At 48.5% G+C, this 27490-nt stretch overlaps 1 protein-coding gene across 1 annotated transcript in view; it reads left to right on the forward strand.

The window, feature by feature from the left end:
- DPYSL5 (dihydropyrimidinase like 5) overlaps positions 1-27204 on the forward strand; it is an 87082-nt gene extending 59878 nt beyond the window's left edge. Inside the window, exons 3-13 of the mRNA XM_061154988.1 lie at positions 1952-2110; positions 4149-4328; positions 5146-5214; positions 7377-7421; positions 9257-9332; positions 10223-10379; positions 14881-15022; positions 16408-16550; positions 18111-18318; positions 22091-22259; positions 24309-27204. Coding sequence (XP_061010971.1) covers positions 1952-2110; positions 4149-4328; positions 5146-5214; positions 7377-7421; positions 9257-9332; positions 10223-10379; positions 14881-15022; positions 16408-16550; positions 18111-18318; positions 22091-22259; positions 24309-24394 — 1434 coding nt within the window. The 3' untranslated portion in view covers positions 24395-27204. The remainder of the gene's footprint in view (positions 1-1951; positions 2111-4148; positions 4329-5145; positions 5215-7376; positions 7422-9256; positions 9333-10222; positions 10380-14880; positions 15023-16407; positions 16551-18110; positions 18319-22090; positions 22260-24308) is intronic.
- The last annotated feature ends 286 nt before the right edge of the window (positions 27205-27490 follow it).

Consider the following 27490-nt stretch of genomic DNA (forward strand, 5'->3'; position numbering starts at 1 on the left):
GTTAGAGTAGGTGCCTAGAATATATTCTATGTAACAGTTTGTTAGCTTGATCTGAGCCAATCTAAAGATTCAGCAGGTAGATCTGTTCTACTCTCAGAAACCCACAGATATTAAGAACTGTCTTGGCTCTCTTATTCCACTGTGCTGTTTCCAGGTTCCCTTCTTTTTGATACAAGGCCACAGATGGACGAGGGAGTGCAAAGGAAAACAATCTAGAACCCCAGAAGAAGTAAAACAATTTAGTGTGTAAAATCCCAATATACCAGACACCCCCGTGTCCACACATAAAAGCAAGAAATGCATTTCAGGACAAAATAGACAAATACAACCACCTGCTACAAGGGTGAATCAGCCTGGCACCATCCAGCCAAATCCGAAATAGAAGCCAGCTAGTAAAGCTACAATCTGGTGCTCTTCCCCTTCCTCTATCTCTCTGCCTCCCACATCAGGGTTCCTATGTGTGAACCAAAGAACTAGCACCCTCTATTGGTTGCTTCAAGCTATGAAAGAAGTCAGCCCCCTGCGTCTCCCAGGATAACAGGGGGACAAGTCTCACCCACCCAGCCAGGGTCAGCATGGAAAATCAGTGTTGCAAGAGCTTTCATTTTAATTGTTTGTTGGCCACTGAACTAATATTTTTCAGTTCCTTATTCCCCAGCAATATTTCTGATTTGTGATGAAGGATTTAACTGAAGAGAGAAGCATGAAATCGTCAAGACAGTCTCATTGGGCTGATTCCCTCCCATACAGAAAACAGGGACAAACAACTAAATTCTGAATACTTACACACACATATTAGGACAAAACGTTACAAAGTGATGCTCCTCTTGACTTTCACAGCCATCCAATGAGGAAGCTATTCCTATGGTACAGGTAAAGACTCTGCATCAAAATATTTTTAAAATGATAGGGATAATGTTAGTCACTCAGTCATGTCCAACTCTTTGCAACCCCATGGACTGTAACCCTCCAGACTCCTCTGTCCATGGGATTCTCAAGGCAAGAATACTGGAGTGGATTACCATTCCCTTCTCCAGGGGATCTTCCTGACCCAGGGATCACACCTGGATAATTTTTCACTGATAAATCATACAGGGACCTAAAATGCTATCTCAAACAAATAAATGGAGATAAAGTTAATGTTCTTGGAAAAACTGAAAACAAAGATAACGATTTGAAATGTCTATAAAAACTTTGACCAGAATTGCTTAATGAAATGTCAGAGAATAAAACAAAACAATATATTCAAATTAATATTGTATTCATTATGGTTTACATATATATCTGTAACTAAAATAATATTATTATAACTTCATTATGGTTTACATGTATATCTGTAACTAGGTAATATTACAAATAATATTATAAAATTACCTCATCTATATATTCAGGGCTTCCCTTGTGGCTCAGCTGGTAAAGAATCCACCTGCAATGTGGGAGACCTGGGTTTGATCCCTGGGTTGGGAAGATCCCCTGGAGAAGGGAAAGGCTACCCACTCCAGTATTCTGGCCCGGAGAATTCCATGGACAGTATAGTCCATGGGGCCGCAAAGAGTCGGACACAACTGAGCAACTTTCACTTGACTTCACTCATGTATTCAAGTTGGTCAGAAATCATCTGGGGGGAATTGTCTCATTGGCAAATAGAGGCTGAGGAAACACACTAAGTGGTTTTTCCAAAGCACCGAGCCACAAGCTAAGATGAGGAAGAAGCAGGTTTGTGTGTGGGAGCCACAGTAATGATGTAGGTTATACACTGGCTCCTGTGTGCAACCCGGGAACTCCAGCTCCTCCCAGTTTCCTGAACACTGCAGCACTTGGGCCTCCCTGCCTCCTGTGTGGGAGAGTCAGTGGTTGTCCTGAATGTCCACCTGAGGACCCAGTGTCTTCCCATGCAGCGACTCAGATGTGGGTAGAGATGTAACCAGATGGCTTTTCCCGTCTCCCTCAGGCAGCACTCGTTGGAGGCACCACCATGATCATTGGCCATGTCCTGCCTGACAAGGAGACCTCCCTTGTGGAAGCCTACGAGAAGTGCCGGGGTCTGGCCGACCCCAAGGTTTGCTGTGACTATGCCCTGCACGTGGGGATCACCTGGTGGGCTCCCAAGGTAACAGTGCTGGGTGGAACCCAGAAAGGAGAACCAGTGCTCTTGTTGGCGGAGGGGCCATTTGGTGGGAGCCAGCTGTGGGTGACACTCTCCTACAGTGAGGAATGCCCCTCCCGCCAGCATCCTAACTCCCCCAAATGCTAAAACAAAAAACACTTAAGATTCTCTGTGGCGGGGGCTGTCTTGCTTAATTTAAAAAGCCAGTTTTCCAGCACATACACAGGGAGCACCAGCTCCTTGCTCTGACCACCAGGCTGTCAGCGTGCCCTGACGCTTCACATTAGGTACCACTGACACTGAAGGGGTCGCTGCTGAGTAGCGGGGTCAGCCCCCAGGGTCGAATCATTTTGTGCTGGAAGCAACAGCACTGAGGTCTCAGAAGAGAGGGTCCAGTCCTGGCTCAGTGCCACCTGTTAAGAATGGATCTTACCATCTTACCCAGAAAGAATGGGTGCTTCTTTCCTGCTGGGCCCCAGCTCCTGCTCTAAGCGCCCTGAGGCCACCTCCCACTGGGCCCTGTGTCAGTTCGGCCTCTGTGCCCCTGGCTATCCTGACCTCCGGTTGCCCAGGCCCCAGGGCCAGAGTCCAAGCCCCGCTCCTTGGCTTCCCACTTCCTTGTTCTTCCTGAAAACAGATTCACAGGCATTTAGATTTTGCTTCACTTCTGGAGTTTTTACTGCTTATTGCCCCCGGGGACGCAGACCGAATATTCATTCTTTCATCAGGTGTTCATTAATCACCATGTGCCAGTACTTGAGTGGGTGCCCTGGGATCTTAAAAATAAACAAGTATTAAGAGATTTTACAAAGTTCTCCAGCTGGGGACTCTGACCTAAAGAGCCTGATTCCCTTCTGAGCTGGTAACTAAAAGCCTGACTGCACTTCTGCCCTTGAGTATAAGCCTTGATCGTGAGATTCAGCCAGTCTCGCCCATTACTTCCAAAAGGGTGCTCATGAAAGGCTGCAGAGCCACCCACCTCCCACATGAAGACTCCCCTCCTGGTACCGGGCAGAAGATGCCATCTATACTGAATGTCAACCATCCCTTATCTTAGATGGAGGTTTTGTCCAATTCAGATACCCTCCTGGGTGGGTGACCCCTCCCACCCTGAGCCTCTCTCCCTTCCCTCCCCCAGCAAGGAACTGGAATCAAGGATCCACTCAGATCCTCAACATTAAGGCCAAGCCAGTCATCCCTAAGTCCCCAAAGACTGTGGGGATTTTCATGTATCTAGAATTTTAAATTCTTTTCTATGGTAATCAAAAACTTTTTTCTAATTACAGATTTTAAAAACAGAAAAGAAAGGAAGTTCATAATCCAGTCACCCCCAGTACAATGACTATTGCTATTCTAGCTCATTTCTTTCTGGTCTTTTTTCATACCTGCTTTTTAGATAGTAACTCTTTTGCTTTCAGTATGAGCATTTTCCATTTGGCTGCATGGTCTTCATGACCATCAATGCCATGGCCACCTAGTGTTCTGTCAAGTAGATGAATCACAATTTATTTACCTATTGTCAGACCAATGTTTCTTCCATTTTTTCCCCTAGTATAAATAGTATTGGAATCAATCTCCTTATTCACATAGCTTTATTTCATGTTTGGCTTTGTCCCTAAATTATATTTTTCCCTAGGTCTCTGTATTTTTAGTATTAGTATGCCTTCTCTGTAAAACCCCTTCCATTATGGCGATAGAGGGAACTGACCAAGGTATGAAAGTCATTAGTGCATTTACCAACAAGGCTGATTTGGAGACAGAAACATAGACAAGTTCGTGTGATATGAGAAACATGTCCAGATAGCGTTTCTATATTTGTAGCATGCTGGACAATTTTCAAAGCACTTCCGCATCCATTTGCTCACGTGACCTCACAGCAGCCTGTGGAGTGGGAGGAGAGTGACATACTATGAGGTTACGGGTGGTCATGCGACAACTCCATCCACTGAGCTACCTCTGCTCCACGCCGGGCCAGCATCCGCCAGCCAACCTCTTGATAACCTGTACTCACACGACATTGCCTTTGCGTTTTGCTCTCCAGGTGAAAGTGGAAATGGAGACCCTGGTGAGGGAGAAGGGAGTCAACTCGTTTCAGATGTTCATGACCTACAAGGACTTGTATATGCTTCGGGACAGCGAACTGTACCAAGTGTTTCATGCTTGCAAGGATATTGGAGCCATCGCCCGAGTCCATGCTGAAAATGGGGAGCTCGTGGCTGAGGCAAGGCAGTAGAGAATATTGGGCAAGAGGGGGCGGGGCACCAATTCTCAGGGGAATTCCTGACCACCCGTGACCCATCCTACAGGGTTCAGATAAAACAAATTCTATAAGAAACTCTAAAAGAAAGTGTGAGATGTTAACACCCCAGATGATAGCTCTTTGCCCCAAAATCCAAACTTTTCTAGCGTCTATAAAAAAACAAATCTTCCTTTGTAGTTCAAAAAGATTTCTAAGTCTTGAATGATAATGTCTTCATTCTAATATGATATTTAAATTTGGTTACCACAAAGGAATGTGGAGCATCTCTAAGAAGTATTTTTAATGAGATGTGACATACAGAATAAATAAGAGTCAGCCTTCCACTTTCCTGGACCTCCTCAGAGGAGCAGAGGTATTAGAGAGATCTTCTCACCGGGACCAAGACAGACATGCCCCGTTTTACTCCTGGATCTTAAGTAGGACACTTGGGGTGAAAGCTAATCTAGGCATTTCTAGAAGCTGGAGATTTAACTAGATTTCCAGTGAGGGAATTCTGATTTTTCAGATCAATAAAGAGTGCTTGTGTTTAGTGTACCAGGCCTGCTGGCTGATGACTGAACTGTATTTCTAAGAGGAAAAAAATATTTTCAATCATTATGAAGTCTCAGGGGAGCCCTGTATTAATCCTGCCCTTTTTAGAAGATGAGGATTACAGAAGTGAGAAAAGCAGAAAGCTTATTGACATGGGCTGAGCTGAGCATATTTTATAGTCCCTTGGATTATATTTTTTGTATCTCTCTGATTCTCTCTCAATTTTCTTTCTTTCGCTCTTATTCAGGGAGCAAAGGAAGCACTAGATTTGGGTATCACAGGCCCAGAAGGCATTGAGATCAGCCGTCCAGAGGAGGTGAGAAAGACGTCTGCGTTCTTTGTCAATGTCCTTCCTATAGATTTATAGAATCTTTAGGATGCACGAGACATCAGTGAATACGGGTTGTATGGTATTGCTTTCTCCATGGGTGAAATTCCCATCTGGAAGCTTCCCAAGGAGCAGCCTCCTCCACGCTACAGCTGGGACTTTACTGATGGCTCAGATGGTAAATAATCTGCCTGCAATGTGGGAGACCTGGGTTCGATCCCTGGGTCAGGAAGATCCCCTGGAGAAGGCAATGGCAACTCACTCCAGTATTCTTGCCTGGAGAATTCCATGGACAGAGGAGCCTACCAGGCTTCAGTCCATGGGGTCGCCAAGAGTCGGACAGGAGTGTGCAATTAATACTACTATTACGCTGCTGCTATGCTACAGCTGACCAGGCCTCGAACTTCCCTGGGGAAGACCACTTTGGGGAACAGACCCACCTGGGTTGGGTTCTGATCTCAAGGGTCTGAGAGAGGCCGTGTGAGCATGCCAGGGGTTGCAGTGGCCAAAATCAAATTGGGAGAGAAAAGACAGACTGAAAGAGCCTTCGGATGCTAGAAGAAACTCCAGGCTATAAGCCAGTGAATCAGCATTTGGGGGCTGAGATCCCTTTGAGTGTCTGAGGAAAACTCTGGACTGTTCCCACTAGAAACAAGAGGCACATGTGTGTGCTCTCTCCCTCTTTTCCTATTTGTTGCTGAGAATGGTAACTAAGGCCTGCCCTTCCTCTGCCCTCTGATTTTACCCTTGCATGGTTTTGCAGGATGTTGACACAAATGCCCTCCAGTTCCCATTTTCTGAAGAATTTGACTCTGGAGGACCACATTAGATAAATAATGCATTCTTGCCCTATGGCCCTGTTCAGATATCCCCCAGCACTGGTGAGGGGAAAGCTATTTTCTGTTTCTTCAAAGCCTTAAATGCATAGTGGTGGTTGGATGCCCATGAAGGATTGATGGGGAAGCCTTGAGGGATGAAGAGCTGGAGGCAGGATGTGATGGTTCTACCATCTGACAGGAACTAAGTCAGCTTATACTTGGTCAGCCCACCTTACTCCTGCCCTGGGTCTGTCCCTGTCTGTCCGAGCCCTTGAATGTAGCTCCAATCTGGGCACCTCAGAGTTGGTAAAGACACACCAACTTCAATAAAGGCAATGCACTGAGAGCGCCTGTGAGAACAGGGGTGGGTGGGTGATGGGCACAGGACTGCACTTTGTGGAGTTCTGCCAGGAGAGGAGCAAGGCACTGACTGTAGTGGTAATAAAAGCAAGAATTACCACCATCTTCATCTACTGATTAAAGGGGAGCATCTGGGGAGATTTTGCTCCCCAGGGACATTTGGTGATGTCTAGAGATAATTTGTTATTCAGCCACTCAGTCATGTCCAACTCTTTGCGACCCCATGGACCGCAGCATGTCACACTTTCCTGTCCTACACCATCTCCCAGAGCTTGCTCAAACTTATGTCCATTGAGTCAGTGATGCCATCCAACCATCTTGACCTCTGCCATTCCCTTCTCCTCCTGCCTTCACTCTTTCCTGGCCTCAGGGTCTTTTCCAGTGAGTCAGCTCTTTGCATCAGATGGCTAAAGTATTGGAGCTTCAGATATTTTGGGTTATCCCAACTCAGGGGGAGGATGTTACTGGCATCTAGTAGGTAGAGGTAGGGGCTGCTGCTGAAGAGCCCACAATGTCCATTCAGCCTCCACCACAAAGAATTATCTCACCCAAAATGTCAATAGTGTCAAGATTCAGAAATCCTGATCTAGACTAATTTCCAGCTTAAAATCAATCAGTGTTGCTCCTTTGCTACAGTTCTGAGATGGCTGTGGAGAGAAGGCACCAGAAACCAATGGAGATGTTTTTGTTTGCCCTTGTTTTGTTGCCTTTGAATTAAACCCTGAGTAGTATCCAGCAAAGACACGCCTGGAACACTAAGTCCTGGGGTGCTCTCGGTTTGAACAGAGGTGGCTGGAGCTTGATGCCCCGGCTCAGGGTTTCCTCCCAGACCAGTGCCTGTGGGTTCAGTTAGCCCCTCCGGCTCTGAGTCAGACATTCCAGCACTTTCTACAAGGTGGGGTATCAGGCAGAGGTAAGCTTGCTTGAGGAGATGATGAAGTTTGTTTTCTTCCTTTCCTCTGTTCCTAACAGCTGGAAGCAGAAGCTACTCACCGAGTTATCACCATTGCAAACAGAGTAAGTAGACCCCAGCTCACTCTCAGCCCATTCTCAACTCTGGGGTCAGAAACCAACCCGGACAGTGGAGTCCCAGTCTGCTCTGGGTGCTACCACCAGGTCTGGCTCACAGGACCCCAAATGGACATCGTTTGCTAACCGAACGTTGTTATTCCCATAGCCGTGACAGGAGTGCTCCTTGCCACTGGCTCTCTCTTCCACCCCACTGAGTTTACTGGCACCTGGCTCATTGCTTAAGTGGAAATGACTCCCAAGGGAGGTGGGGCAAGGTGGGGACCACAGAGCCTCATGGCAACTGGAACCTCTTGCTTCTAGAGGAACAAAGTTATTTACTTAGAGATTCACGACTCAGACCTCTAGCTCTCGGCCATTCATGACTTTTTTCTTGGTACAGTTCAGGGTAAGGGGTCACTGATGCAGTGTGGTAGTGGGAACCAGCAAGAGACGTAGGGCCTTGACCAAAGACAGGCTTCCGATCACATGCCAGTCAATCAACCATTCCAATAACTATTTCATTGGAGTGATGTTATCACCCACTCCTTACAGGAGGGTTGTGAGGATCAAAGGAATCATGGAAGGAAAAGCACTTTATACCCAGTAGAACACTGTATCAAGGTCATTTCCTCTCCTGAACTGTTGTTAGAGGGTTCCCTTTGCTCAGATAATCTGAATTACCTTCTCTAAAACACTAGTTTTCTAAGTGCGGTCTCTGGACTAGCTGCATCCACACTGTTTATTAGAAATAGGAACTCAGAAACGCAAATGTTCAGGCTTGTCCAGACCTGCTGAATCAGAAACTGGGGGTGATGCCCAGCAATCCATGTTTTAACAAGCCCACTAATGATTTTAATGGGCACTCACACTTGAGAACTTCTCCTCTGGAAAGGCCTGAGCTACCTCGAAGGCTGTGAGCAGAGAGGGTGAAGGGTGTGGTGTTAGGGACACCAGGGGAACACAAAAGTCAGAGGTCCAGTTGGTCTCAGAATTAGTTGGGAAACTTATACCAAGCACCTCAAATGTCAGGCCAGTTCCTAAATTCTCTATCCTCCTAATTTGATAAGAAGGCACTAGAATAACATTTGGGGAAAGTTTTCCATTAGCCCTTTTTAAGTCTTGAAGCTGGACAAGGACATCATTTTACTGTTATAACAATAATTATGCTAGCAATTACTTCCTGGTGGAAACTTACCCCAGAATAAGGAAAGATCTGAACAACAAAAGGGCAATTCCTCATTTTTTAGCTCAAACATATTCCCAGAGAAGTGAGATGGTGGACCATGGTTGCACAGTTCAGTAGAGGAAAAGCTAATCAGTGTTATAATCCAGGTGTCCATTTGTAAGACTCGTCCTGTCTGATGTAACTGAATCCTGAACCTCTTGTGTAACATTCTTCTCCAGGGTAGGGTACATTCTGTCTGCTGATAAAGCAGCCTTCAGATGGCAGGCATCATAATTTTAGATATGGGACATAATACACAACTGTATCTAGGTCTTCACGTTCATGAACAGGAAATTAGAAGTCCCTCATTTTAAATTGTAAATAGTCTTGGTGTTGGCTGGCAGAAAATGTGAGGTTCAGCACTCGAAATCTTACCCAGATTTTCCCCTTGTGGGCTCTGGTGCCAGGAACCACCTGTCCCCTCCTTGTTTTGTGGGGTTTCTCCAGCCTGCAGCCACCCGGCCCACATTCTGTGCAGAAGACCATCAGCCTAAGAGGGTGCTGAGTGATGCAGGGGGAAGTGCTGGGGCCAGGACTAATCTGATCTGGTCATCTTGATGCCTGTTAAGTTATGGGGTTGATGCTCTCTCCTTCCCACCATGTTTCCTGTGTTTAGACTCACTGTCCCATCTATCTGGTCAACGTGTCCAGCATCTCAGCCGGTGATGTTATTGCAGCTGCTAAGATGCAAGGTGAGTCAGTAGGGTGGGCTGTGCTGTTAGCCCTTGTGTGAAGGGCGCCCAGCAGCTCCATGCACTTTCCCTCCCAGCTCCTGAGGCCAGGCCCTGAGCCTGCCCTGCTCTTCTCTTCCCTGCTGTCTTCCTGCACAGGCCTGGGGTCGGTCCTTTAGAATCAGTGTTTTCCTCTTCACATGTATGCATAACAGCTTTACAGAAGTGTCTGTCACCTGTCCTCAGACTGGTAAAATTTTCCAAGTTTTTTAATTCACTCATTAGTTGGTTTTTTGTTTTTTTGTGTTTTTTTTTTTTTTTTTTTTGGTCTCTTGGGTTTTGCTAGTGGTTGCCTTGGTAGCCAACATAAAATCCTGGATGAGTTCCAGCGGACATTTCAAGGGGAAATGCCTGGGAAGTCCTTGGGGAAATGACAGTGTTGGAGCTGGACATCCCCTTCAGGAACCCAGTGTACCAGCCCTGGGACACCTGTGTGTCTGAGCACCTGGCCACACCTAAAGGCTTTGTCCATGCTTGTACTCTCGGCCCGGCTCGGGGTGCCGATGAGGGGCTGATGTAAAAGATCACAGTCACGGACCTGGGGATATAAATCAGGGCCTTCCAGCCCTCCCGCCACACTGCCTTCCGCATCCCGCCTCCTACCTCTCCTCTAGCTAGACCTCCTCCAGGGTCTCACCTGCGCTGTGGACCCAGCCTTCCACCTCTGTCTCCTGGGACCAGGGAGCACTCTGGCCTTGACCCCAGCTGAGGTCTCCAATGCCCAGCCGAGCTCAGGCTAGTTCCTTCCTTTCTGACTTCAGCTCCTTTCCCTGCCCAGGGAGAGGCTCAGACCAATGCTCCCCCAGGTTCACTGGCCTCCTGGTGATGGTCGGACTCCCCTCTTCTTCCAGGGAAGGTCGTGCTGGCTGAGACCACCACCGCACACGCCACGCTCACAGGCTTACACTACTACCACCAGGACTGGTCCCACGCGGCCGCCTACGTCACGGTGCCTCCCCTGAGACTGGACACCAACACGTCAACCTACCTCATGAGCCTGCTGGCCAAGTAAGGCACCTCGGCTGGACCATGATGCAGCCTTGTGTCATAATTCAGGCCATGCTGGGCACTTGTAGACCTTTAAGGTGATATCGTAGAGGCCCCAAATCCAACCTAAGTTTGGTTTCCTTGTGTCCAGAGGATGAGTTTTGCTTTTGTTACCTTCTCCAAAGCCTCTACCATACCATGGTGCTCCTATGACCACTTGACTGGGAGTGAGAGCTTCTGAGGTGACAAGTAAAGAGTGCGTATAAAACTGTGAACAGTGGCTATTCAGAATTTCAAAGGACCTTGCTATCATACACTGAAGACCACTGGGGAGCTATAGGATGTAGACTCTGACTTATCTGAGAATATTTGTGGATCTTTCTCTTCTTTTTTCCTTCACCTCCCCCTCTCATTGTTTCCTACGTGGTTTACTCTCATTGTGTGTCCCTCCCTTCTTCTGTATTGCTCCCTCCCTTCTTTCCTCTTTTCCTTTTTCTTCCACACCTTCTCCCTCTTTCTCCTTAACCTCTTCCTCCAGATCTTCTTTTCTCCAGTTCCTGTTTTTCCAAAACTGCTTTTACCATTCAATCTGAATCTAGATAATATGCTTCAGTGGATGGTCTGATTCTGGTGGGACACAAATATAGAAAGATTTTGTTTGATTCCAGTACCGGCTTGCAAATTCTTTCTTGCCTCTAGTAACCCTTAGGTAATGGTAAAAGCCATGCTTTTTCTTCCCTTTTGGTTATTAAAGTCCAGTTCAGTTTAAAAGTCAGTCTCCTCTCCTCCTGACTCTCAGCTTGGGGAATTTGGTGGGGATTAGGATTAAAGGAGTGGGGGACACTGCTCCACACCCAAGCATGGCCTATACCCCTGTACTAACTGATGCTGCTTCTTCTCTGGAAGAAGGTGATTGGCTTCTGGGGCCCTCCTTGTGCAGGGTATGTGCCCAGATAACGGCTCTCTTGAGCCACTCTCATGCCGTCCTCTGACACAGAAGATGGAATCCAGCTTGACTTCTTTTAAAAAAGAAATTATTTCTTTGGCTTTGCTGGGTCTTAGTTGCAGCACTTGGTATCTTTGATCTTCCTTATGGCATGTGGCATCTTTAGTGGGACCTAGTACCCTGGCCAGGGATTGAACCCAGGGCCCCTGCTGTGGAAATGCAATGTTTTAGTCACTGGACCACCAGGGGAGTCCCCATCTTTACCTCCTCTAACCTGCCCCTTCCCAGCTTCCCTGTGAACAAGAACTTGGGCCGGCAGCTTAAGCCCCATCACCTTCTGCAGGCCTAGAGAAGGCTTACGCAGCTTTGCCGCTCCCTCTGATGGGATTACAGGCTGCCCGACCCCCATGACCTGGCTCTCCTCACTTAGAGGCTCAGGCAGGCCCACCTACCTATCTTCCAAGCAGGGGCCTGCTCCTGTCGCCTCTGTTCTTCACAGGTGAACCTCTTCAAATGTCCCCTCTTGACTCTGAGGTAGGCTAGTTGGGGGAGAGGGAAAGTACCATTCAACTCATGAAAACAGAAAGAAGGGCAAGACCACAGGACTCTCCATTCTACCAAACACCTCAGTTGTTCTCCCTGTCTTCTGCTTTTAAAGACATGGGGGTGGTGATACACTTCTGCTAGAATGATGTTGGGGGTGTTGAGGGAAGTGACTAGCCCCAGTTGGAGGTGGCTGTCGTTAGCTAATGGGGTATTTATGTCATCCATGTCCTTAGTTTCCAGTCCTGGTTGGTTGACTAACAACTGAAAATTTTCCACTCAACATCTTGCTCTGTTAAGAACCTAAAGAGCACTGTGGGGCTTTCCAAATATACCTGGAGTGCAGGTGGTAGGGTTCTGGGTCCATAGTGGCCCCTGGAGGGGTAGGATATGCTGTGGCACAGTGGCAGTAATTATAGTCTGTCCCATAAATTGCTAAGATTCTGAGCAGTGGCAGCTCTGAGAGTTTTAACCAATTTGAGAAAGTAAAGGGAGAAATGCTAGATCAGCTCTTACTTTTAAAAATGCTTGTTTGGGGGAAAAACCAGCCTCCTTTTCACTATTATCAACACTACAAAAACAAACCAGTATTAAGAACCCATGATAATAGTTTGGGCTCCGTTCCAAGGTCAAAGAATCTTTCGAAATACCTCGCAAGCAAATTTATGGAAAGAACAAAAAGGTAATGAATTCCCCAACTCACCCAAATTACAGTGCCCAAACCCACACAAATTTAAATAGGCAGAGGAAGAAAAGTATTATTAATTGAATAATTTCAAGTTTTTATTTCTAGCTTATTTTGTCAAGTGTATTTAAATTATTCAACTAAATTCTATTCATTTAAAAAGAATTATAATTTCATGTGAATAATTATGAGAATAGTTTGAATCCCTTTTTTAATCAGTGCATATTGTAAACTTGTATAATTTTATAGAATTTGGAGCATATTTTTAACATTTTTAGGAATTCATGATTACTATAATTTTGCTTTAATGACATTTCAGTGATAATTGGTATTATGCAAAGTACTTGATAGGAAACCCACGCACTAATTAACGTATTTCTATAAGAAAATATGAGCTGCTTTATAATGATCTATTTTAGGATATGATCTCTTCAGGTATATCAGGGTAAAAAGTACAATCTGTAGATGTCAGGATTTGTCCTTTATTTAAAATCTGACTTCTTAAAGAGACCAGAAATTCTTTCATTTGAACTTACATATTTTTAAAGTGGGCTTCCCTGGTGGCTCAGACGGTAAAGAGTCCACCTGCAATGCGGGAGACCTGGGTTCGATCCCTGGATTGGAAGATCCCCTGGAGGAGGACATGGCAACCCACTCCAATTTTCTTGCCTGGAGAACCTGCATGGGCAGAGGAGCCTGGCAGGCTTTAGTCCATCAGGTCACAAAGAGTCAGATACGACTCAAAGAGTCGGAGCGACTAAGCACAGGTCAGCACGTTTTTAACAAAAGTTAGTGATGTTTTAAACAGTGATGTTTTAAAGAGTAGGGATGGGTGTGTCATATCTCCCAGATTCCTGGCAGCACTGGGGGGTCCCCAAAAGCCCTTCTGGAATGTGCCCCCCTCATTCACTCCTGCCTAGCAAACACTTAGTCGTGTATGGGTCTTTTATGAAAGGCGAGGGCTCAGTTAGACTTGTCAGTTAAAGCATGGGGTCCATGGGTCCTCAGCCCCTGACTCTGATGAGCATTTTCGGATCTGAGCCCCACCCAGGGGTCTGGAGAACACAGGAGAGAAAGTGAAAACTGAAGATTCTGTTCATCGCTGGCAGGTTCTGTGGGTCTGGGAGAGGTGGGGGTCTCTGGGAACACTAAAAGAAACCATCTGCTCAGTGGAGGAGGCCCTCCTGCAGTCTCTCAGGGGGGCCACAGCAGCATCTTTGGCTCCGGAAGCTGCGAGCCCCTGCCACGGAGGAGCTAAGTCATGTCACTGGATTTTGCCAAGGATAGTAGTCATTTGGGGAAAGCCCTGCCAGGCCCCTAGTGGAGGCAGCCCCATGGGCAGCCTGACCCTGAATGTTGAGAGCCTTAAGAATATGCCTCCTCACCAAGCCAAATAATGCCTTCTGCTCAAAGATTCCCCTCTGAGGATGGCATCTTGGTTGGCCCACATGCACACACAAGGCTTGGTAACTCCTACAAGTTAAACTAGACTCCAGGCAGGGCCCCGGCTGTGCCGTCCCCTCTCCCACCAGGTCCCCAGGTTTGAGCTAGACCCCTCCCTGCCCTCTTAGCGTGTTTCCTCCTGAGCCTGTCCTGGTCTGGGCAATGGAGGCGTCCCTCCCCGCTCCCCTTCACCACCTCTGAGGCCTACAGAGACTCTGAACACGGGCCAGCCATCTGCCTGCCTCCTCAGGCAGAGGGTCTGCCACCGTGTGAACTCTCACCGACATAAGTCTCTGCCCCGAGTTCTGAGCTGGCCCAGGAGGCCCTCAAGAGCCCAGCCATGCCTCGCCCACCACAGCCTCAGCAACTATCTGAGGACCATGGTCACGGATGGCAACGGTGATGATCCACTGCCGTGTCATCGCTGGCTCATCAAGCCAGACTTCTCTTCTATCTTGTCCATCCTCTTCCCACAAAGCTTAACATAGAACTTGAGTATTTCACCAAGCATGTGCTTGTTGCCAGCAGGGCCTGGTGGGGGTTGAGCAGGGAGATGAGAGGGACTTGGTATATGTTTCTGGGGAAGTAAAACTTCTTCCACCCTCACTTTAAACTCTTAAGTTCAATTTTTCTCTGTTCGTTCTCTTAACTCTTAAAGTCAACATCTCAAAGACTACTCTCGGCATTCTGTGCCATGGTCAGCACATATTCCCATTCTGCAGATGTGTAATCTGAGGTTCTCACAGATTAACTCATTAGAGGTCATACAGCTCTGAAGTATCAGAGCGGAGACTGAAACCAGCTTTGCCAGGTTCCCAAGTGAAGGCTTTTTCCCATCACTGTCCTTGCCCTCTGGGACCCTGGCCTCCCCTCCCCTTACTGGTCATGTCCTTCTCTTTACCCAGTGATACTTTGAACATTGTGGCGTCAGATCACCGGCCTTTCACCACGAAGCAGAAAGCTATGGGCAAGGAGGACTTCACCAAGATCCCACACGGTGTGACCGGGGTTCAGGACCGCATGAGCGTCATCTGGGAGAGAGGCGTGGTACGTTCCCAGGACCCCACCCGGCGCTGGGCCACAGAAGAATTTTCACACTTAGGAGGGCTGGGTCAACCACAGCTCCTGTTTCACTCAAAAACAAAACAGAAAAGGTCTTTTTTATTTTCCCAATCAGAAAAGTAAGAAGTCCTAGCATGACAATTTGGAAAATACAGAAAAGTACTAGGAAAAAAACATAATTCCATACCGAGAAATCATTAATATTTTGGTATATTTCTTGCCAAGCTCTATGCATGCAGTGTACATTATTTTAATTACTGGGTTTATCTTGTTTTTTTCATATGACAGTGTATTTTGACTGTCTTCCTATATCAGTAAAAGTTCTTTAAAAACATCTTTGTTAATAACTAAACAAGATTTCCTTCCATGGAAGCACCATATTCAGTTACGGCTTCCCTGATGTTTGGAACTTTCAACTGCTTCAAATTTTTGCACTTACCAATAACACTGCACAGAATTTCTTTGTTCATGAGTGTATGTCAGCATTTCTAATTGTTTCCTGAGGACATATTGCTAGAAATGGATTTCTGGGCCAGGGGATATGAACTTTCTTTAAGGATCTTGGTATCTTTCGTCCAATAGTAAAGACAGAGACTAGGGCTTCATTTGAATACTACCTGTTCTGCCCCTGAAGAATAAGTAGTTTGGTCTTGACCTATCACAGATTAGATGCAGTTTTAGGGGATGAGCCCGAAGAAATTTGAAATACACAAGGCTAAGCCACCAGCTCAGGGAAGACCCTGAGGCAGCTCAGGAATCCCTTTTTAAAATTTATTTATTTATTTGGCTTTGCCGAGTCTTGGATGAGGCACTTGGGATCTTTCATTGTGGCTCACAGGTTTCTCTTTAGTTGGGGTGGACAGGCTTATTTGCTTAGCAGCATGTGGGATATTAGTTCCCCAACCAAGGATCAAACTCATGTCCCCTGCATTGGAGGCGATTCTTAACACCTAGACCACCAGGGAATTTCTAGAAATCCCCTTTGAAGAATGTCCGTGGTGCACTCATGGGTGGGGCTACAAGATGCCTTTCCAGCACAGAATATATGTCCCTTCATGGATCTAGGGAAGCTCCCAATTTATCCATAGTGAGCATATGAGTAGATCTGATTTTACAAACAGGAGGTAGATTTGCCCCAAGAAAGCCACTATTTGGAAGAAGGGCCCACCCACCACTGTTACTAGCAGGAGAGAGGAGGAAATGAGCATGTGGGAACCAAGCCATGCAGATTGTCTCATTCGAGATGATGTCCATGGCATTGTCCTTCTCAGCACCATTGTTCGGACCAACTAAAAGCGCACAACGGTGACAGGGGGTGTGAGGCACACACACAGGACCTTGGTTGACCTGACACTTTGGCCATGTTTCAGGTTGGAGGAAAGATGGATGAGAACCGTTTTGTGGCCGTTACCAGTTCCAATGCAGCCAAGATTCTCAACCTGTATCCCCGAAAGGGCCGCATCATCCCTGGAGCTGATGCCGATGTGGTGGTGTGGGACCCTGAAGCCACCAAGTAAAGCCTGCTACTTGTCTCCAGGGCTGGAGGATGGGGTTTTTAAGGACCTTGTGTTATAGAACTCCAAAGCATCATCTTTGCCCTACTTCTAGCATAGAGCAGGATGTCCCTGAGATGTGTTCAATTCAACAAATACTTGAGGGTTTCCCATGGTCCAAGCACTAGGGATGCGATAGTGAACAAGAAGGTCTGAAGACTTGCTACAGGGCAAGCTCCATGTGCACACACTTTACAGTTTTTCACAGCTGCATCACATCAATGATCTTGTTTACTAATCTCACAGCCCTGAGAAGCACTCAAGGCTAGAGTTCTTACTTCCATTTTACTATTGAAAAAACTTGAAGAAGAAAATGGCAACCCACTCTAGTATTCTTACCTGGAGAATTCCATGAACAGAGGAGCCTGGCAGGCTACAGTCCATGGGATCACAAACAGTCAGACACAATTGAGCAAGTATCACTCACTGAAGAAACCAAGAGCAGAGAGTAGAGGGACTCCCCATATCACATAGCTAATAAGAGGCTGAACCAGACCGATGTCCTGACACTCAGTTCCAGACTCTTCCACCAACCCTCTGCTTCCCTCGTTGAGGGTGTGTGTGCATTCTCTCAAGCACACAGCACTTGACACCCACAGCATTTATGAACACAACTTGAGTGAACAAATGAAATGCATCAGGAATTATCAAGCTGCAGGATACAGGGCATCATCTTTACTCAGAGATTTGACTAGTTTTTTAATACTAAACTTCATTCAGTCACTCAACAAATATCTGTTAAGTGCTACCATTTGCCAAGCACTTTTCTAGATGCACAAGCTAACAGTGAACAAGACAAAAATGTGCTGGGATTTTGAAGGTAAAAGGTTGAACGGCAGAAAAAGTTCTCCCTGTGTGCCACCGCCCAGCCCCTTGCCCAGATCCCTGCCCTGCTTCTCCATTAGGGCACTTGAGAAGTCAGATTCTGCATCCAGCCTGGTGCTGGTCCCTGTTGCTCTTGTGGGTCTGGCTGTTAGTGATTGCTGTTGGCAGAAAGACCCCTAGAGCATAGCCCAGTACGTTAGTCAGCTAGGGCGCTCCCATAACAAAATACCACAAACAGGAGGCTTGAACAATAGAAATTCATTTTCTCACAGTCCTGGAGGCTAGAAGTCCAAGATCAAGGTGTCAGCAGAGCTGATTTCATTCTGAGGCCCTTGGTTTGTAGAGGTCATCTCTTCCCTGTGTCTCTACACGGCACTTCCTCTGTGTATGCACTTCTGACGTCTCGATTTCCTCTTATAAAGACACCCATTTGATTGGATTAGGGCCCACCTGTATGACCTCACTTTAATTAGTTCTTTAAAGGCCTTATCTCTGAATATAATCACCTTCTGAGGTACTGGGGACTGGGACTTCAACAGATAAATTTGTGGTGACGTAATTCATTCTAGCCTTTGGGAGTCCTTCCTTTCCACTGAGCATCATCACCTCTTCCCCTGAGCACCTTCCCTTCCGTTGAGCTGTGACATCTTTACCTCCTCTCATAGCGTTCTCTCCCGCCACTGCCTTCCCACCAGGACCATCTCCGCCAGCACCCAGGTGCAGGGAGGAGACTTCAACCTATACGAGAACATGCGTTGCCACGGCGTCCCGCTGGTCACCATCAGCCGAGGCCGGGTCGTGTATGAGAACGGCGTCTTCATGTGTGCTGAGGGCACCGGCAAGTTCTGTCCCCTGCGATCCTTCCCAGACACTGTCTACAAGAAGCTGGTCCAGAGAGAAAAGGTATGGTGAGGGAGAGGAGAGAATACATGTGGGAAGGGGTTGAAGACCCCTGTTGGTGAATTCTTATATGACTATTGTAAATCTCAAAGATGTTCTCACTCTGTTTTTTTCCACCAGAATCCAATTGCCTGAATAGTCACTTTGGGAACAATCAAAATAGTAGAAAAGGATCGCCTGTAACAGAGTAAAATTTATTGGGAAGGGTCCCCAAGTCCCTTGGAGCTGAGGACACTATGAGGTGCTCACAGCTACTCCTGACACCCAGGCTTCTTGTGGTCCCTCAGGGCAGGGGGCTCCTGGCTTAGCCAGGGTTAGCATATTTGCACTGGAAATCCTGTTTCCCAAAACTCCCCACAATTGCCCTGTGTATGCTGTGGAGGGGGTGGGCTTTGCTGATTCTCCAACATTGAAGGGGTCAAGGCAGGTCTGGAATAGCTCACTGCCATGTGGGGGTAGCCTGAGGTCTTATCTTGAGAATTTCACCCAGTACTTGGATTCCATTAGCACCCTAGCTGTTCAGTGAAGCTTGAGGCTCCTTCCTCATCTCCAGGGATACCGATCGCTGGGGAGAGTTTCACCCCAAAGAACTGGCTCTTCCCTCACTGCTCCGGGATTGACTGTCCAGCCTTATCTTTGAGGGCTGCCCTGGCCTTCCTGATAACTCCAGGTGCTGGGAACCAATAGCAGCCCTGGCCTCATGGTGGAGGACCCAAATCATCAGAAAAGAACAAGTCTGACAAACTGACAGGTGGAAGCATCATGCAGTTTCCCCTCTGGCAGAAAGTACTATCATCATGGTTCAAAATGCTGCTGCCTAGCTATCTCCAGATTCTGTCCAGAAATGGTGGGTGTTCTTAGAAACACCATGACCAATGGCCTAGGAGTCCCAGCCCCAATCCAGGTCTTCTGTCGGGGAGCAGACTTGGACTACCCAAACAAAGCATGACTGTAGTTATCCCAGTATTCAATCTGAAGGCAGACTTAGGATGTCTCAGGTAGGTGAAGGGTCCCATCTCCACTATGCTTCCCAGATAGGGACAGTGGCAGGAGGCTTCAGCCCCACCTCTGGAGGATGTGCCAGAAAGAGGTGCAAAAGCGATCCATTCACACACAAGATTATCTGACAGAGGGTGGCAATGACTTAAAATAAGAAAATGGAAAACGTGTCAGTGATGATGTAGAGAAATCAGAACACTCATTCACTGTAAAATCAATTTAAAATGGTGCAGCCACTTTGGAAAACAGTTTGGTAATTCCCAAAAAGTTATAGAGTTGCCAAAATGACTCAGCAATTCCTTTCTTGGGTATGGACATACTCAAGAGAAATGAAAATATATGTCTGCAAAAAATCTTATCCATGAATGTTGATAGCAGGATTTTTTTCATAATAGCCAGAAAGTGGGAACAACTCAAATGCCCATCAACTATTGAATAAACAAAATGTGATGTTAATATAGCCATACAGTGGAATATTATTCAGCCATGAAGTGGAATGGAGTGCTAATATCTGTATACAACATTGCATGAACCTTAAAAACATTATGCTAAGTGAAAGAATCCAGTCACAAAAGACCACATATTATATGGTTCCATTTGTTGGAAATGTCCAGAAGAAGCAAATCCATTGACAGAAAATAGACTAGCGGTTGCTTAGGGCTGGTCAGAGAGAATGGGAGTGACTGCTCATGGGTATGGGGATTTTTGAGGGGTGATGAAGATATTTTGAATTTACACAGTGGTGATGGTGGCACAATCTTGTGAATTACACTAAACACAACTATACTGTATACTTTTAAATGGTGAGTTTTATGGTATGTGAATTATATCTCAATTCAAAAAAAAAAAATCTGTCAACAGTTCTGTGACTTTCCCAAAAAAAGGACATTTTAGTCAAGAAATAGGGTCAAAAGAGGACAGAGAAAGTGTTTGAAGCCCTTCACAAAGCCAACCTCACAAAAATGTCAGACAGATACCAGTTTGTGCTGCTCTGAGGACCAGCCACAGTGAAAGAGCCCAGCTTCTAGGGCTGACATAAATTTAACTCAGAGTCCCTTTATCCAAAGCACTTATTATAATGACAAAGTAAGGTCCTCAAGAAAAAGCCATCTCTATTTCCTATTCTCCGGTATAGCCCTTATGTAACAGAAGGCAGGGCTTCCCCAATGGCTCAGCAGTAAAGAATCCACCAAAATGCAGGAGATGCAAGAGACACAAGTTCACTCTCTGGGTGGAGAAGATCCCCTGCAGGAGGCAATGACAACTCACTTTGGTATTCTTGCCTGGGACACCTCCATGGGGTCGCAAAGAGTCGGACACAAGTGAGTGACTGAGCAGGCAATAGAATACAGGTATGCGAAAAACCTCATTTCCCCCAAATTATAAATAAGCAGTCCCCATAGAGCAGGGTCCTCAGGGAGAAAGCAGCCCTGGGGTTGGGACTAGGTCACTCACCCAGGGTTCACCGAGTCCATATTCCCACCTACACCACCCAGACCCCAAAATGCAGCCTGGTAAAGGCTAAAACACTCCAAACCAGCTTTGACATTCTGAGGGCTGAGCTCAACTACAGATCTGTTGGAGAATACAAAGGAATATGTAAGCTGAGGAGCATTCCAGAAATCACCCATATCTATTGTTTCTCTCAACAAGGTTTTCAATAAGCATTGAGCAGCAAGGAGATTGAGGTTCTGTCTCTGATGAGTGCCTGGGGTGTAGATTATGTATGCTGCTCCTTCAGATCTTATGCACACACTCCAACACACTTACTCTCACAATACCACTTTAAAATGATAAAGCCCCATAAATGACCTATGCAATAATAACAACTGCTGGTACTTTTGTGTCACTCACCACATGCCAGAGCTTTACGTGTTCTATTTCATTTGATCTCATAACAACTCTGTAGTCTTACAAATCAGAAAACAGGCACAGAAAGTTTACTTAACTTGGATAGGGTCATACAGCTTCCAAGTAACAAAGCTGGGAGTGAAACATAGGCAGTCTGGTTGCAGAATATAGGCTCTTAATTCTACTGCTTTCGTGAGTACAAAATTAACCACTATTGCTAGTGGGGAATTCTAATCTTCAAATCAGCTGTATTTATCTCTATTCCTACAAAGTTGTCAGATCGATCCCAGTAAAAGCTCCAGTACTTTGTCCACCTGATGCGAAAAGCTGACTCATTGGAAAAGAACCAGAGGCTGGGAAAGAGTGAAAGCAAAAGGAGAAGGGGGAGACAGAGGATGAGATGGTTAGATAGCACCACCAACTCAATGGAAATGAATTTGAGCAAACTCCAGAAGAGAGCAGAGGACAGGAAAGCCTGGCATGCTGCAGTCCATGGGGTCGCCAAGAGTCAGACATGACTTAGCGACTGAACAACAACAACAGCTTGAGAGCCTGGCAAGTGAAGGGATCACTACTCCATGTGAGGGATGCTCTCCAAAGCTGAATATTTCCAAAGCCTACCTACTGCCTTGGAAAGCGGTGTCAAGGGGGAGCCAGTGGATATCTCCTTTAGGCACATACCTGCACATGCTCACACATATGCCCTGTTTAGGAAGTACAAGAGGATTCTTTACCCTTGGGCTCAAGATGTAGGAAGGCTTTGTCACATGCAGTAATTTGGGTTCTGAACAGAGTGGCAGTGTCTAGACTCTCATCAGCCATCAGGGAAGCTCTGGTGGTGGTGGTTTTTGGCCCTGATGATTGATCGTGTCCATGCTCTGATGGTATCATCTTTTCACTTTTTCTCCTTCTCTGCCATCACTAGACCTTAAAGGTGAGGGGAGTGGACCGCACGCCCTACCTGGGGGATGTAGCTGTCATTGTGCATCCTGGGAAAAAAGAGATGGGAACGCCGCTGGCAGATACTCCAACCCGGCCTGTCACCCGACATGGGGGCATGAGGGACCTTCATGAATCCAGCTTCAGCCTTTCTGGTAAGAGCAAGGGCCACTTGGCCTAGCACTTAGGTCTCCACCACAGTGGGGTGTAGGGAGATGGGCAGAGGGGCCAGGAGTCCCACCCAGGTGGGGGGCTTACTCCACCTCCTCCCTCTGTCTCCAATCCCCTGCCTGGTGATGAGTGCTGGGTCCCCTGTTAGAGACACACAAATACAGGGGATGGGAAAGGAGGGCTCTCCCGATCCACAGGTACATGCCACTCCACCCGGCCACGGCTCTGCTGGGGCTTGCCCCAAGGTTACTAAGTTCAAATGTTTTCATCTCTTGAAACATCTTGAGGGCCCGGCACTTAGGGTGCCCCTAGGGATGATCAGAGCTCAGAAGGGTTAACTGTGCCACATCGGTCTGCACCCCTGTTTCCCACCCCATCCTCACCAGCCTCTCTGAAAGACATGGTGTTTCCCTTATACCCTTTCCTCCCTCATCTTAGCCTGTTTGCTTCTCTGCCACCTTCTTTTCTTGCCAGGAGTTGTCTTGTATATAATATACCAAACAGAAATGTATGGCTGTGTCTATGCTTAGAGACTTTATTGCTGATGGCTGCATGCCTCCCAGGTGCTCAGTGATAGTTAAAGGTGGGGGTCATTGCGGGCATAAGCCGCAAGCCTCCCTGGAGAACAGGCAGAGAGGCCCGTAAGATGCCCTGGACCTGCAAGCAGCTTTGCTAGAAAGCGTGCTGCTGCTGCTGCTGCTAAGTCGCTTCAGTCGTGTCCGACTCTGTGCGACCCCAGAGACGGTACCCACCAGGTTCCCCCGTCCCTGGGACTCTCCAGGCAAGAACACTGGAGTGGGGTGCCATTTCCTTCTCCACTGGAAAGCGTGAGCCCCACGTAAAATGGGCCAGGGCCTGGTCTTGCTGAGTGGCCTCCAGGACTGGCCCGCGTGCAGACCGAGCCTCTGCTCTGCAGGCTCTGTGCTGGGGCCAGAGGGTGAGAAGACCTAGATCCACATGCCTCCGCACAGAGCATGGCGTCTCCTGGGGCCGGGGAGACACCGCCGCAAACCGGCCTAACCTGAGAGGCAAAGAGCTAAACCCAGGGCTGCCAAGGGGCACAGCTGGGTGGCCGCTGAGCTGCTTTTGTGCCCAACCGTGTGTGAGAGCAGCTCAGGCGGCTCCTGTCTGAGTTGCTGACCGGCCTTTTTTTTTTAGGGGGGTGGGGGTCCTCTCCCCACCCCTCCCCCATCATCTCAGAGCCAATCTCACTACAGAGATAACTTCTCCCTCCCTGAGGGCCACTGTTAAAACTCCCACCAGTGACGGGAGTGCAGTCAGAAAGAGGTCCGCCGTGTGGAGTGTCCGTGGGCGCCCCCGCCTGGCCAATCCAGGAGGTGTCGCTCCCCACGGCTGCCTGGGTCTGGCCCCTCCTGCAGGGGTCAGCACCAAGAGAAGCGGCCAGGCCCCAGAGGCGCCAGTCCCCTCGAGCCCCTGGCTTCTGCTCCCACCCAAGTCCGGGTAGAGCCAAGACTGGACAGAACCGCTCTCGGGTGCAGCAGATACCAGGCAGCCTCTCACCTTCCCTCGCCTCAAACCCTGTCTGCTGTGAGACAGGCGGAAGAATGTTCCATGGCACTCCCTGGGGCACCAGGACTTCTTTTCTAAGCCTCGAGATTTCAAGACGTGGGGGCCTTTGGGGGTGCTGTTCTATGTTTTTCCAAGACAACGGCGCCCCCCGCCCCCCTCTCTTGTTCACTGAGTCATATGTACAAAGGCCCACTTGCTAACAGGCGGCTCCATGGTCTGTGTGCTTGACAAGAGACGATACCTCCAGGGCTGGGAGTGGTGAAGGCAGGTGTAGCAAGGCAGTGAGTTAACTGTGGAGGCTCTCAATCAGGAAGACCTGGGTTCAAGTCCAGGCTCTACATATTCATACACTATGGGACAGGGGGCAAGTTAACTTCCCTGAGCCTCAGTCTTCCCACCTGTAAAATGGGATGGCGTTGTGTTGAGGGTTAAATTAAATCTAAGCATGGGAGGACCTGGTTTTATTACCCAGGGGAACTCACCCTCTGCTTCCTTCCTTCCAGGTTCTCAGATCGATGACCATGTTCCAAAGCGAGCCTCGGCTCGGATCCTCGCTCCCCCCGGAGGCAGGTCAAGCGGCATTTGGTAAAGACACTGCCCAGCCCCCCAAGTGAAGATGCACCAACGCCACCAGCCCCACGCCCTCCGGCCGCAGCTGCAGGGGTGGGGCGGGAGAGGCCGCGCTGGACAGCTCACCACCCGAGGGGCCCCGGGACCCCAGGGCCCTCCCCATGTCTGACACGTGATTCACTGTGCTTCGAGCCAACCCTAACAGGCACTTTGAGATGTGTTCCTCCTGCTGCAGTCCTTTCCTGCCTCGGCCCCCGCGGTCTTCCCTGGGGCCCAGGAAGCCCATACTATGCACAGAGCCCACTTGCATAGAGCCTGGCCCCGCCCCTCCCTCGCACCCGCCCCCTGCTGGCCTTGGGCAACCCCGCCCTTAGTGCCCTGCCCCTGGCTGACCCGCCAGTTGTCCAGAGCACTTTAGCAGATGTGTTTTAAAAGAAAAGGACCCCCTCCCCGATCCCCTTCGGCCCCGTGGTCGTTTTCCCCAAGTCAGACAGGTGTTCGCATCCCAGGCGTGCCCCAGGACCTCCCGTTTCTCCCAATTCAACTCCTGCCCCTGTTTGGGAGTGGCTGGGACACGCTGCACCCTTTGCTGGCTGCCTCCTCCCCGAATCCCGGCAGTCCCAGGCTCAGAAGGGCTGGCCGGCGGGCATGAGGCTGGTGCCAGGCGCGTGTATATGATTTCGTTTTGCACGTTTGGTTTGCGCAGTGGTTTGGTTTGACTTGTTCGTGCATCCTGTGAAAACTGACGGTGCTTTGTGTCACTAGCATAGCATAGAAACAGGAATAGATGTGGACCTAAGAGATGCTGCTTCGCCACCAACCAGACAGCCTAGGGCACCAAGGACAGGGGCCAGAGGGGGATACTGGACTCTCGGGGCCCTTCTCTCTATCTGGAGTCTTCCTGTCCCCCCCTCCCCTCCTGGTTTCCTGCATCCTGAGAGGGTGCCCGGAATGCTGGCCCTAGAGACCTTCAGGAAGCAAGGTGGCCTTTCCCATGTGTGGTCCTGGTCACTCCCAGCACTAACCACCCCCCAGACACACACAACTGCCTGTAGGTATCCCCCTGCTGTACAGAGGCCCAGTTGCTCCTCCTGTGTGATTGGCAAGAGGCCTCATGCCTGCTAAGGGGGGGCAGGGGGTGGCGTGATAGGGGGAGCAGGCTGGCTGTATGCCAGGTAGGAGGCCAGGCCAGTAGGACCTAGCTGTAGCCAACAGTGCTACACAGGGTCTGCAGGCTCCTGTAGTCAGCACCTTGCCTTCACCTGCTTGTGGTCTCCATCTCCTCTCAGCTGGGCCTTCCCTGCCTCCAAAACTCCTGGAGGTTTCCATGGAAACACTGGAGGCTGCCCTTGCTAAGCCTTGTTCCCCCTTGGGGAGTGACGTCACATTGCACCTGGACTGACACGCGGCTCCTAGACTCTTGGGCCGGTGGTCATACCCTGTACATTTCTGCAGTGCTCTTCATGTTTTCAAAGCCCTTTCATGTATGAGCTCTCAATTGCTCCTCACAACCACAAAGCATGCATTATTCTCCCCATTTCTCAGATGTGGCCCAGAAAGCTCAGGCCTTCTGACTCCAGAATGGTCCAGACTGCCCTTTTTAGAACTTGGCTGTCTACCCCAGCGGTGGACAGAAGGAGTGGAGTGACATCTCTTGCAGATCCCCCCTGAGAGTTTAACCAGCTAGATGGCTTACTCCCTCAGTAGGCATTCTGCTTTGTTTTGCACAGGTAGATAGATTTTTCTTGTAAACAAACTAATGCATATTCACTATTTGAGCCAGAACTAGTTACATGCTGGAGGCTTGCCATGTGGTTTGAGCTGCCTCCGCATCCTCACCCCTCCCTTCACGCTCCCCTTCCTCACTTAGGGGCTGAGAGGACCCAGATGGTCACCCAGGAAGCAGAGGCAGCAAAGGCACTCATGGAGAGTGGTAGCCATGGGGACAGTCAGCAGGGATCTGAGCCTGGGAAACTGTGACACTGATCCCTTGGTACAGTGCACATCATCTTTATCCCTTTCAGCCCTTGCTGGGTTATGGGCCTTGGGCAGATGCCAAAGAGCCAAGCAGTGGTGATAGCCAGCGGGCAGAGCATCCCTGCTTGGGCCAGGAAAGCTTTACCTTCTCTGAGTGCCTCCGCCCGAGAGATGCGTGGTCCGTGGCTCTGGGAGACCACCTGTTGGTGTGGTCCGTCAAAGGCCTTCCACTTCATTCACCCCCAACCCTTACATAGACTCACCCTTACCCAGGAGCATCTAGATGAAAATCAGAGGGAGGTTCAAGGAACCAAATGAAAGGTTAGCCCTGTCACCCATTCCCTGCCCCTGTGCTGAGTTCCAGCCAGCCCCATCACCAGCCCCACCGGCTCCTGGTTGGAATGAAAAGGGTCTCTGGTTGCACTGAATGCAGCTCTCAAACTTGGTCTTGTACTTGCTGAATAAATACTGTTGTTCTTGCCTTAGCTGCTCTCTAGGTTTGTGGGGTTAAGTTACCAGAAAATTGTGCTATTGTGTGTGCGTGTGTATGTGTGCGTGTGTGTAGTGCTAGGAGTCCACAGTAGGTCTCGGTCAAGGCAATGCCGAGATGAGGGCTTTTCCAATACTGACCCAGAAACCACTCGGAAACCCAAACCCCCTCCAGCTACCCAGGCGGCGGGCACAGCCTGGGGTCGGGATGGAGCCTCGAACACCCCAGCACCCAAGTGACTTCCTCACTCCTCTGTAAACGTCATGGTGCTAAGATTGTGTCAACCCCAGGACGGCACATGGTCTTGTGCTTTGGCCACCCGATTGAGGCAAACACAAAACAGCCCGACTCGTTGTGTTCTGGTGCAGGTTTGTATTAAACTATAGCTACTTCTCGCTTGGTCTCAGTTGTGTTTCTTCAAAGAAGAGGGCGTTTGGTGGGAGGACCTCTTCTTCCATAGTGGCTGGGGTGAGGCTTGAGCCACTAAAAAAATGGCAAAAAAAACTCAGCTTTTGTTCTTTACTTGTGTTGCATGGCAGATGGCAGTTCACTGGGAGGCCTGAACAGAGTTTGAAGATTAAAAAAACACTGAAAGCTTCCCTGGTGGTCCAGTGGTTAAGACTGTGCACTTCCACTGCAAGAGTCACA

The sequence above is a fragment of the Dama dama genome, chromosome 11 (genome assembly GCF_033118175.1).
Source record: "Dama dama isolate Ldn47 chromosome 11, ASM3311817v1, whole genome shotgun sequence".
In the NCBI taxonomy this organism is placed as follows: Eukaryota; Metazoa; Chordata; class Mammalia; order Artiodactyla; family Cervidae; genus Dama; species Dama dama.